This window comes from Leptosomus discolor, chromosome 1 (genome assembly GCF_034619465.1).
Source record: "Leptosomus discolor isolate bLepDis1 chromosome 1, bLepDis1.hap2, whole genome shotgun sequence".
NCBI lineage: Eukaryota > Metazoa > Chordata > Aves > Leptosomiformes > Leptosomidae > Leptosomus > Leptosomus discolor.
In genome coordinates this window covers 1,085,220-1,097,326 of record NC_141391.1, presented here as the reverse complement: position 1 = coordinate 1,097,326, position 12,107 = coordinate 1,085,220, and the positions used below count along the sequence as shown (strand labels likewise).

General features: G+C 46.9%; 1 protein-coding gene across 2 annotated transcripts in view; it reads left to right on the top strand.

The window, feature by feature from the left end:
- Positions 1–9,150: 9,150 nt before the first annotated feature.
- The window catches only part of GDPD5 (glycerophosphodiester phosphodiesterase domain containing 5), a 106,256-nt gene continuing 103,299 nt past the window's right edge, over positions 9,151–12,107 (top strand). For both annotated transcript variants that reach the window (XM_086481587.1, XM_086481588.1), the window contains exon 1: positions 9,151–9,267. In XM_086481587.1, the coding sequence (XP_086337713.1) occupies positions 9,151–9,267 (117 nt within the window). The remainder of the gene's footprint in view (positions 9,268–12,107) is intronic.

Sequence of the window (12,107 nt, the reverse complement as noted above, 5' to 3'; positions counted from 1 at the left end):
GGGTGTTGCTGCTACTGCCTTTATCAGTCTTTCTTCTACGCTTTTTTTGGGAACTTCCTTTCAACTTTGCTCACAACTGAATTTCTCATTATTCCATTGCTGTGACATTTACATTTCTGTGCTGCATGAACACCAGCCCGTCTTGCCTCACATTTTCTGGCCTTTCTTGCCAAGCACAGGAGACGTCCTGCTGTGGGTACCTCAGCTTGGTCCTTCCCTACGACATAGACTCAGAGAGAGGGAAGCAGACTTCTGACAGATCCACCAGCTACCCTGAGGTGGGATCAGCTCTATCCATGTCATTTAATGCATTTTTCTAGCTTGTCTGTGTACTTTGAACTCCCCTCAGCCATTTGTCTCCACAGTGGTTAACAGTTGGCTTTCTCTGCCAGGAAGAGTGGACTTTCATACCTCTTGGGCTGCTTAAAACTTCTTTGCTACTTCTAAAAGCCAAGAACCTTATTAGGCTTGCAGAGGTGAGCAAACAATGCGTTGTTGCTCCTCTCCACCAGCCCCCAGAAGAACAAAGTCTCTTTATACTTGGGTTGCCAGGAAGTCTTTGGCAGAGGGGACCAACAGTATCTCGTGTTTCCTTTCAATGAAAAATCCTCATGTCCCACCCGTGTCTTTTCTGCTGCTTCCAGTAACTTCAGAACCTCTTTGTGGTTTCACCTGGTTTTTTTTTATTATTATTTATTTAACAATAGCAGAGGTGTGGGAGGTGGGGCTCACAGGGCTTCTTAAGAATAACGAGTAGCATAGAGGAGATGAGCCAGCAAGGCAAAAAAGGAAGTTGTGTTTTGAGGTCTATCTTGGTGAGCCACAGAGGTTTCTTGTACAGGAACTACCCCCATGGCAGGAAAAGCTTTGAGCAGGGTTTGTGATTTTGCCAATCAGGTCTAACCGTGGAGCAGAGGCTTGGGAAGATGGTCTCTGTTGCATTAGCCTGCTCTCAGAGCTGTTGTGCTTTAGAAAATCAACCATTAAACTCCAAAGCAAGCAACATGTGCTCTTTGGACTTTTCCAACTGGGGAAGCCTGGGAGATGTTGGAAGTCTTATTTATCGCCTGTTCTTTCACAGTCTGAACTGACTGAACAGAAATCCTTGGTCTGCTTTACTACTTGTTTCTCTGATTCTTGTCTAGGCAAGACAGCATCTCGGGTAAGTATGTGGAGTGTCCTCACAGCTTTTCTGTCTGTGGCCAACTTTCTGTTGGCTTTCTAATTTCTGAGCATGAAGCAGAACTCGTTTGAACTGGTTGCACTGGTTTCCAGTGAAGAGTCACTGAGAAAACAGGCGGCCTACAGCTCATGGGGTTCCTTGCATGTATTTGTCATCTCTCTTCTGTTATCAGCTAGCTCTCCATTTTTCAGTATCTCTAGAACAAGAATCTGAACTGGATTGTTTGTGCTTTGTCCATCCCTGGTGGTCTTTGCCAAGACAAAGTAAGCAGGTTGATCTTTGTCTTGGACATCATAGCTGGTACCTGGGGTTATTGCAGAACCTTATTCCTGCCATCTCGTGAGGATATACGGATGCAAAGTGTTGTTCAGATAGAAATTGAACTAAATGGGGGATTCTTTTTACTGGGATTAAGTCTGCAACATGTGATCTTCATGAGGACATGCTTGAAGGAAAGGACTCTGCTGTGATGTGCCAGCACAGGTACAACCTGAAGTCAGGCAACGTGTCACTACCGCCACTGCCAACACAGACAAAAACGCAGCACGGTCCCACTAGCGTTAAAAAAGACCTGTGTTGTGCGGGTTGCTTCCCAGGTCGGGGGGAGGAGAGAACCTGGGTCTTCTCAAAGGCTTCGACTATAGCAGATATTGGGTTTTCAGAGCTGTGCTGAGGCCTTGACTTGCAAGGCTTTACTGCAAAGGCTTGTGAGGAAAGCAGAGGTTGCGTTTGATTATTGCTCTGCAAGAAGTTTGTACAGGTTTTTCCGGTGTCTTGTTCCGCTTCTTCAACCCTTTTATAATGCTAGGCACTCAATATGCCCTTAGTTTGTGGAAAACATTAAGAAGCTAGATTGCAGAGGGCGTTAGTATGTACTGTGCTTATTTATTTAGCGAGATTAAAGTCGAAGTTTTTCTTTTGTAATCCCTTTGAAGTGTTTATCTTTTGAAGTCTGAATTCTCATTAACTGGAAGTGTACAACCAGCAGTGTACATGCTGCCCTAGTTTCAAAGCGTTAATTTTTTTTTTTTAAAAAAGAATTTAAGAACAATAAACCACAGGTCAGACCCATAGGGGCTACGCGTCAGCCAGATCCTGGGTATTTGGGTCATCACTTGTGAATCAAAAGTGGCTCTGCAGGCTGACTCCCTGGATTTAGTAGGTAGTCATAGGGTTTTGGCATCACCAGGCATCAGGGAGACAAGGACATTCCCCTTCAGAGGGGTAAGATTGGATAGAGCAAGACATGGACCGTAGACCTCTCTTTCAGTTTTTAAAATATTTATTTTTTTCCCCTCTTATTTTCCGTCACTGCGGCGGCAGCACTTGGCTTTTAGGACAAGGATGCTTTGCCAATATGTGCTTTCCTGCCTCAATCCTCCTCCAAAAGACTTTCCTTGCACATGGCAAGGAACACTTTGCTGCAGATTTGCCGGGGTAGGGTGGGGTGGGGAATCTAGATGGCAACCGGCATTTTAACACATCAGCTGCTTTATTTGTGTGGAGACTATTCGGTGTAAAACTATGTACATTTACCCATGTAAACCTGAATGTTTGCAGCCTGGGAAAAGTGGGTGGGAGACCTCTAACCCAATTTCCAGAGTGCGGAATAACAATGTGTTGGAAAGAATAACCCCACTGGGTCATCGAGAGGCCTTCAGTGATCAGGGGGGTCATTACTCGGGCACCTTCCACCACCAAAACGCATCATCTTGGCAGTTGAAGCTGTTTATGGCTTTGGGGTGTTCTCTTGCTGTTCCTGCCTTGAAATTAAGTCTTGATCTTGCAAGTTGAGATGTTCTGAGTCTGTGCCAACAAAATGTGGAAAGTATTGCTCGTGTGTGTGTGCATATAGATTTCCTCCTGTGGGAACGGTCGCAGCAAACATCCCTCTGTAAGAACTGTTCTGTTATTAAACAGATGGGGATATTGTCCCTCTTCCATTTCCATCTTCCAAGTCAGGGAAAGTGAAATTGCATTACTCTGGTTTGGATGAGCTCAGTATATTAAAGAAAAGATTGCTGTGAAAACCATGAAGATGCTGTGAAAGTTACCAGAGTTTAGATGAGTTCCTTGCAATGCTTTAAATCATTTCAGTCCTGGCTGGGCAAGAGAAGGGATTTCTTTCTTTTTTTGCCTGTAGAACTGGAGGGTTTGCTCTGGAAGAGCTTAACTTCTGTTGTTTAGAAAGTATTTAAGGAAAATCAGGATTTTTCCAGTACAATTAGAGAAACAATTGACAAGAAGGCTTAGACTATTGATAGGGATAATTGGTTATCAGTGATGTTCTCACCTAATTGGTGTAGGTAATTATTTGCTTAACAAGGTTTGAAGTGTAACTAGCTTGATAGCAATTTTAACAAGAGATGAAGCTGTTGAAATTATACAGAGATTCTTGATAAACAGTGATCCCATGAGTCACCCATGAGAGGAAAACCACTTCTTTTAATGTGGAAATTGGTAGAATTTGTCAAAGCTCTTTTAAAATGGGTTAGCTAAAAAAAAAAATAATCTCAAACAACCCTGGAGTCTATATTTTTGGCATTTATTTGCATTGCAAATGGGGCAAGTCTCCTTGGGCTGATTTTTGAGAGATTGCACCTTGTGGGCTTGAGTCCCGCTTGGCCTTTGAGTGGCCCACTGCTGTGACGGCCTTTTGGCCATCGGATACGGAGGGAGCACATGGAGGTACGGCTGTGGCAGTGATGGTGTTCCTCTGCTGTCCCCCACGCTCTCCAAACAAATCTGACTGTAAAACCATGGGAGCCTCCTCGTGGAAAGCCCACGCGTTCCATTTGCTGGGTCTTTCCAGCCATATCTGGGTGGATGGTGATGTTGGGGAGAGGAGGACACCCATCATCTTCTACAAGTGCTTGGGTTTGCACACTCCAGCCTCTCCTTAGACTTCAGGACTCGTCAGCATGTATCAAAGCATCCTTGGCTATGTCTCAGGTCTTTTTTTGGATGTGCTCATCCAATTTAGGAGCCCTTGGCAGGCTTAAGCAAGAAGTCATGGGCTTGCTGTACTGAACCAGCCTAGGATACGGGAAGAGGGCTGGAGGTGGCAGGTCAAGGTAAGGCAGGCAGGAAGGCATAGCCCTCATCTCTCCCCCGAAACCACGCTGACCAAACCACCTGAGTATTCAGAACGGTGCTGTCGGTAGTGTCGCTGGGCGTGCAGTGTAAGCTGCTTGTCTCTGGGCTATTAAAAGATTTATCCCAAGGCGCTGAACAAGATCAGTGTGACCTGTGTGAAACTAGGTTGATAAAAAAAAAAAACCCAAACTTGAAGGAGGATGAGAGGGGAGGGCTTGGGCTGCACCAAGGCTTGTGAAAGGGTTAGATGCTGTTAAACCTGCTGTTCCACGGCTTCATTCCCACTATTTACGCAGTGCGCTTGGGGACTTGTGCTGCTGCTCTTCCCTCTGCTAAGATGATGGCATTGAGGTGGCTGAACAGTTGGTCCTGATTGCTCTAGTCTCTCTGTGCTCCAGGTTTGAGTACTGCTCTGAGGTTACAGGGATGGAGGAGTTAACTCATACAGACAATAATCCAAATTTTTAGGCCAGATCTCCCCAGAGAGCTTCCCTTTTAAATCTGCAACTTGAATTTTCTCTTGCTCTTTTTTTTTTTTTTTTTTTTTTTTTCCTCCAAAGCTGTTTGGAAAGGAATAATGTGTCACAGGCTGTAAGGGATACCGACAGTCCAGTATCTCAGGAAGGCACTGTGTGCTAATTAGGCATCCTGGAGCCTTCAGAAAATGCTCCCGCTGTATTTGCAGATGGACTCTTCCCTGCTCCCCCTTTTTGGGCAAGCTGGCTGGCAAACTCGGTTATTCAGCTCTAAGAAGTTGGTAGCCCTTGGCAGATGATGCATCTTTAAAGTCAAGGTTGATATCTTACGTGGGTTGGTGTTTTCTGCTTTATTTTTTTTTTTCCCCCTCCTTCTGGTGCGTGTGGCTGAATTTGAATAATTAATGTATGTTGTCTTGCTTCCTGTTTTCATTTCTGTATGTAATGCTAACCAGCAGAGGTTTGAATCATTCATAGCCTGCTTTCTCCACCTCAAAGCTGTAGATGCCATGGGAACAGTGACTGCAAGGTGCAGACTTTCTGCTTCTCTCCATTAAATCCATTTCTGGAAGCAGAAGTAAGTATTCAGTCCCTGATCTCAGCCAAGCAAGGATCTCCGGGCAGACGGGATCGGTGTGGTTTCTCTCCAGCAGCATCTTGCTGTGCTTCAGTCTTTTCCTGTGTTTCTCGTTACTACTCAGGTGTCGGGGGGTGTGTGTGTGGCGGGGAGGATGGGTGCTGTGTTTTGTGGTTTACCTCCTTTTGTGGGCTTCTGTGTATCTGCTCCTGACATTCATGGAGAAGAGGGAATGATTTTAGGCTTGTAGATTGTGCCTCATGCAATTCAGTGGCTCTTAAGAATGACTCTTGGTGAAACTCCTGTTGGATTTTGTTTTTTTCCTCTTTGTGTTTCTCCTGACTGCTCAGGAGAGCAGCCTGAATCTATGGGCTCCCGTAGCATCTGCCTGTGCTGGTGTTCAGCAGGAGGAACCAGGGTGAGAGCTTCACTTGGTGGCTTATGGAGCCTTTTCAGCTGTGTTTTCTCTTGCTCGTCATTTTTGTTCTCTTTGTTTTCAGTGGATTCCGCTGCTCTTAAAACCTTCCGGCAGTGCCTTCTGCTGATGGTGTTGGTGGGCAGGCGTGCTTTTGGTTTGCCCCTTTGTACTGAGAACACCCGTGTGTCCCCTGAACTCTGCCAGGAGACTGGGAGCTGCGGGATTAGAGGCTGCTGTGGGAAGTTGGTAGATGCTCTTCAGAACTGGACAATAAACTCAAAGCTTTTGCATCTATCCTGGCTCTTGGTGTTCCTGGTGGGATTTTTCTTCAGGGAGGAGGGTTGATTGCTGGTCCCTCTCCACCTCTGAAGTGCACTCGTACCTTACTAGAGCAATGCTGTTAGCGGAGGCACCAAAGCCTTTTCAATCTCTGGTTCTGCAACAAAGGTCCTGCCTTTACCTGACAGCTTTGGATATGCAGTCATGAGAGGGATGTTTGTATCTTGAGCGGATTGAATCGGGGATCCTGGTGATAGCCCTGAGGTGAGAACTCTTCATATACCTGCTAAAACTTGTGGTGCTCGCCCAAACTTGCCCTATTCCCTTCCCAGCCTTGTCATTGCCTCCTGTGAGTTGTGCTGTGAAGCTGCAGCTGGGGACTTAACGAGAGGTGCTTGAGCTTCAACTTGTGTTGTGGATCCATCATTCCATCAACAGAGTTATATTAGTTCTGAAGGGCAGGCTCTGCTCCCATCCTCCTGCTGCTTCAGATGAATTGGATTTCTGTTTGAAAAGTCAGGGTTTGCCAGCTTTGACACTCTGCACGCGTGTGGCTGGTGTACAGCACCACTTCTCCACGTGTCCGGGCTGGAGAACAGCTAGGGGCTTCTCAGAAGAGCAGAGCAATGAAATGCTGGAGTGTGCCACTTGTGTTTGAGCTTGCGATGTAATTCTCGTAAGCCAGCAAACAAAATCTGTGGTCAAAGCTTTTATAGATAGAGGCGGCCTGTCTGTGCTGTTGCCTTGCTTGACTAAAGCGGGAAGAGGTGGGAATCGGGAGAGATGCTGTCCTTTGGAGGCTGATTTGTGAAGGATTTCTTGTAATGACTACAGCCTGCTAGGTTTTCAGGACGGTAACACGGTGCTTGGCAGTGGAGTTGTTAATAGGCTGCGCATAATTTTTAGGTCCTGCTTACGTCCCACAACGTCGTGTACATCGCTTGCTGCTTATGATCTTTAGGGCAGAGTTTGTGGCTTTGTCCAAGACCCTTAAATAGCATCTAACTTCTCTCATCCTCAGCATTTCCTATTCTAACTGACAGTTGTTTCTGCCTGCAGCTCCTGCTGCCTAGTGGGGGAGGGCAGACTGGGAGACTTGTTCTGTAGGGACAATCTTGAAGCAGACAGAAGCTGAAGATAGGAGGCAACTTGTGCAGTGACTAATGCTGAGCTTTATAAATAGCATGTGAAAGGCTGAAACGCAGGGAGGTGACCTCAAGCATGAGGCTGGGGAGGGTGGTACAGCTGTGCTTAGGGGCAGATGCGCTGGGAGAGCGCGGGGTGACGTGATCAGCACGACTGGATGTGTTCGTGCCTCTCTCCTGCCTGTCCTCCCTGAGAGGGCGAACCAAACCACGTGGGGATCGGGGCCAGCTATGAACTGGTGTGCCAGTCCTGCACATCTCGTGTCCTCTGCCCCGGTCAACGCCTCAAGCAGCGCCCAGAGCACTAGAGAGAGGTTGGCTGAAAGGACGAGGCTATGTTCTATGTGTCTGTATAAGAGGAAGGCAAGAGGACCTATGGCTCTGGGGACAGCGTGGTAACGGTCTGGTGGGCTTTGAAACCACAGCAACCGACGAGAAAGGTCTGTCTGCCGCCAGGGTGCTGAGTCCTGATTAGAGAAAGTCAGGACAGGGCTGTCCTAGGCGGTGAGCATGAAGCACAGGGTGTAAATGGACAGAAGCTGGAGGGGTTGAGCTGTCTGTGTCCTCGCTGGCATTTCTAGACTCTGCCACAGTGTTTGCAATGCCTGCAGCATCCCCTTATGCATTGGCCGTGACAAAAAATACGGTCAACCCCATTCCTGGAGGCTTCCTTCCATAGCATGTGGCCGTGAAAGGCTCTTAAGTGGCTCCTTCAGCCCCCTCACGCTTTGATGCCAGTGAGGGTGTTGCTACTCATAGCTGCCATAGCTTTTTGCAAGACCCGAGTGCTGGGGATCCTGTGTACAAGGAAACAAAGCGTTTCCCCTACAGAGGGTGCGATTTCCTCACTGCCTGCATATCATGGAAAGGTAGCCAAGCGCTTTGCGAGCTCAACTGCTGTTGATTATCACTGATAATGCACTGACTGTCCACGCAACAGCGATGTGTGGGGCTGTGGGTGTACGCTTGCGCACCAGGAACCTGTGGAAAACCCCTGGTGGGAGTGAAGCACAGCTGAGAGCAGCGTGACGCCACCAGGCTGGCAAATATTTGCTTTGAGGTTCCCGTCGCCGAACGCTGACTCTATGAATTAGTAAAAGCATACGATTACTTGGCCTGTTCTTGATACGGATCTCACCGGAGACAGAAGTGAGCATCTAAATATAAAAAAAATAAAGCCCTGTGACGCACAAAGTGTGTAATCAATGGAGCAGAGTACTTTCCCTCAAAACAGTGATGTTCCCATGCGTGGCAAACAGAGCAGTTGCCTCGAAGTCAGTCTGGGCCTTTGGGAGTAAATGCAGCTTGTGGAGAGGGAATCTTCCTCCTGGTTGGAGGCTGCAACCAGCTCTGCATCGTTGTGAGTGCTTGTTGGACGTGCATGTAAAGGGAGGGGGTAGATCTGCCTCTCCCAGCGCACACAGACGTGTCAGCTCCTCGTCTCGGAGTGCTTTGCAGACTCCACAGGATGCTCAAGATAAACTGATTTAGCTTGGCTGGGTTTCAACTTTGCAGAGGGTCTCTGAATCAGTTTTAAGGTTGTGCTCGCCGAGGGTATGGTTCTTTACATTTCAATCATTCATAAAAATCTAATCATCTGTGCTGCAAATAATCTATCTACTGCTGTGGTACTTGTGTGGCTTTTCTTACTGGTACCTCCTGTGAGTACATTTGCTTTTAGTGGTGTGGGAGAAACGGCACGAGGAAATAAAACGTGCAAACTAATTAAACTTCTCTGTCTTGAGTAACAAGCCAGAGATGTTGGCAGGGCTGGGAATAGGTCCAATTGTCATTCCTCCTCTCTTAATAGCTAGAGGACACGGCTAATTATTAAATTGCTTGTTGATGTATTGAAATATTGCTTGGCATCTTTAATTTCCTTTTTTTTCCCCCCTTTTACTTTCTCCTCTTGCTGAAGGGCGCTCCCAGGACCTGATGGATTTCTGATACCTCGCTCCTGAGGGGCTGGAAGGAGCATGGTTAAACACCAACAGCTGCAGTACTACGAGCCGCAGCTATGTTTGTCCTGCCTGACTGGGATCTACGGCTGCCGCTGGAAACGGTACCAGCGGTCACACGATGACACCACCAAGGTGGGTAGCGGACTGCGTCGCCTCTTCCTGGTGACTTTGGATTGCAGATGGGGGTGGGTTGAAAGTGTTGGATGTCTTGATTATTTTGTTGTTGTTGTTGTTGGCTTGGGTAGACCATGGAAACCACCGGCTCCGTGGCTTGGAGCTCTGTGGGAAGTCCTCGCCATGTGGTTGACGTAGCAGACGAGCATGGTTGGCTGGTCATGGTTCTCAAAGGGTTTGTATTTTCCTTTTGGTACTAAGGGAGACTTTTGCTCCTTCCTCTGTGCCTTACTGGTGTGCTTGTGTTTCTTTGGCTGAGTATGTAGGACCTGTATTTCTGTGTAGTCTCTAACTTGTGGGCATGTGAAAATGAGTTTGTAGGTAGGGAAAGGCAGCAGGAGGTGAGAACTAGCTGAGGATGAATGGGGGAGCTGTTAGAGGTGACTTTTTTTTTTTTTTCCCCCTCCTTTAGATAAATGCAGTTTTTAAGATCTCTGTCAGAGGGAATCCAGGAGTAGGGCTGGACTTGTGCCTTCCTGTCGCCTGGGGCTGTGAGATGGGGTCTCGTGAGGCCTGATGGGTTTATAGGAAGAAGTGTGAAAAAACTGCTGTCTAAGCTGCCTCGTTACATCTTCTGGGTAACAGTGGTATATTACTGTTTTTCTGTGCTCTCATGCTGTCTGGGTGGTTGTGTGTGTGTGTGTGCTTACTACTTAAAGAAGAAAAAAAACCCACTTAAATCTCGTTTTTTCTGGCAATGCTCCCAGGAGATCCTTTTGTTGCTTTTTGAGGGCTTCGCTTTGCTCTGGTGACAGTTAGCTTCTCTGTTTTGTTTTTAAGTCTATAACCAGGGATCTTCCCGGCTGTGGAGTGCTTTTCATCTGGAAAAGGGGCTGTTTAAGGAGAAAATACTTCTGGGTGGCAGATCCCATGCCAAAAGTGCTCCTGGTTCTGAATTGCATCGATTGTTGGTGGTGCAGCTCGGCCAGGAGCTGCCCTGTGAATTGAAAAGTCATGGCTTGTGTTTGTGCAGCGTAAAACAAATTTCCTTTTGCAAAGTAGAAATGTTTGTGCTGTTTTTCCTCTGCTTTCAATGTGGCCAGCTTAGCCTGAGTGACTGCTTCGGAGCCAGCAGGTTTCCTTTGAGCAAATACCCAGGCACGTCCGTAGCGGAGGGTGTAGGTGGACTTTTAAGACTTTGTCAGGAAAACAGTGGGACGTAATGTCTTGGCATGTGTGCGTGTACCAACTTAAATACTCAGAATGCCTGATTCCACACGCCTTATGAACCAGAACATTATGCTACTTAGATAAAAATCCATAGAATAATTGCCATTGATTTAATTTTTTCAGTGAAAGCTGGCTCTGCTTGCACTGATTTGTTTTACCAGAGAGTACCAGTGGCAGCCTTCCAATTCTACTTGGAATTTCAATCAGTTGTTTCTAGTGCTAGAAAGGAATTTGTTGTGTTTAAGGGTACCTGAGACCGGCTTAAAAATCCGTTGCCTCTGAGTTGGTCCTTTTAAGGTCTGTGCGAGGCTCAACTTCCACTTTGTTGGACAGAGAAGTGGAGATAACAGCTATTGCAGGAGCGAGAGAAGAAAGTCTTCAAGTTACCTATAGGCTATGCAAAACCAAGCTATGAAGAATCTGTTCCCGTCTCATTGTCAGTGAAGTGCCTTGCAGGGGTTAGTGCTGGAATGAGCAATTGTAGCACTATATTTGGAAGGGGGAAATACAAATGAGGGATAATTGTCCTCTGTCCGACAGGTCTATTTGCATGTCTTGAGTGCTGCAGAGAAGGGGTGGGAACTCTAGGATGTGTGTAAGATGAGTGAGAAACCTTGGTGGTTGTTGTTGCGACACGGTCCTTGGCTGTTTGAGCGAGCAGGTAACTTCTGTGGGCTGCAAAGCAGTACTAGCATCCCTCCACCTCTCTGGGTGGGGTGGGAGAGCTTTTCAGGGTATCACTCAAATTCAGAACCACTCGTGCTGCGAACTCCAGTCTCTGCGGTGGAGTGAAGCTCTGAAGCAGGGATGGACTTACCCCAAGGAACAGAGTATCCCAGCATTGGGGTTTGGGGATCTCTGGTCTGCATGAGAGGACTTTTGGGATGGGTGGGAAAACTTGCCAAGATCCCAAGGTATCGGATGGGGATAGGAAGTTTTACATATGCTGATTCTCTCCAGCTGATGTATATCCAGCTGCAGTATTTAAGTGTATCTGTGAAGGATTAAGCAGGAAAGTACCACCCCTCAGGTGCCCCTTTGCTTTACGCAGGGGCAGTGGCCTGTTGATGATAACACCTATTGTATTGCCCTGTATCTGACCCTGTAACTCAGCCACTGCGAGCCCAGAGTAGAGGCAACCGTAGCGTAACGCAGGTTTTCCTGAGCATGGTTTCTATAAAAAGGCGTATGGTGTAGTTGGGAGGTCTTGAGTCTTGCAAAAATCCAGAGCTACCTGGGAAGGCAGGAATAGGGTATGTAAATGTTGTGTTTGTACTCAAAAAGCGAGGCACGTATTCAAAAAGCAACTATTTTTAGTGTAGGGTACGGCATGGTTGTCTCCTTGCTTTTTAAAAGATCATACTTTATAGAATAAAAGGCCTTCGCCTACATTTGGGTTAAAACCCAGCCTTGGCTCCTTGAAATTTTCTGCTGATGACTGGGAATGTTTTGTTTTCTGAATTGTGCTGCAGCTCAACAGACAGCGTTTTAATGATTCCTCTCCTTTTCCCCCAAACGTATGCAGATCAGGCTTTCTACTGCACGTTGAAAATTTACATGAAAATGAGAATTTTAATTGTAACCTCGAGTTCTAAGTTTTTTTGGGAGAGTGCTTGCTAGAATTACAA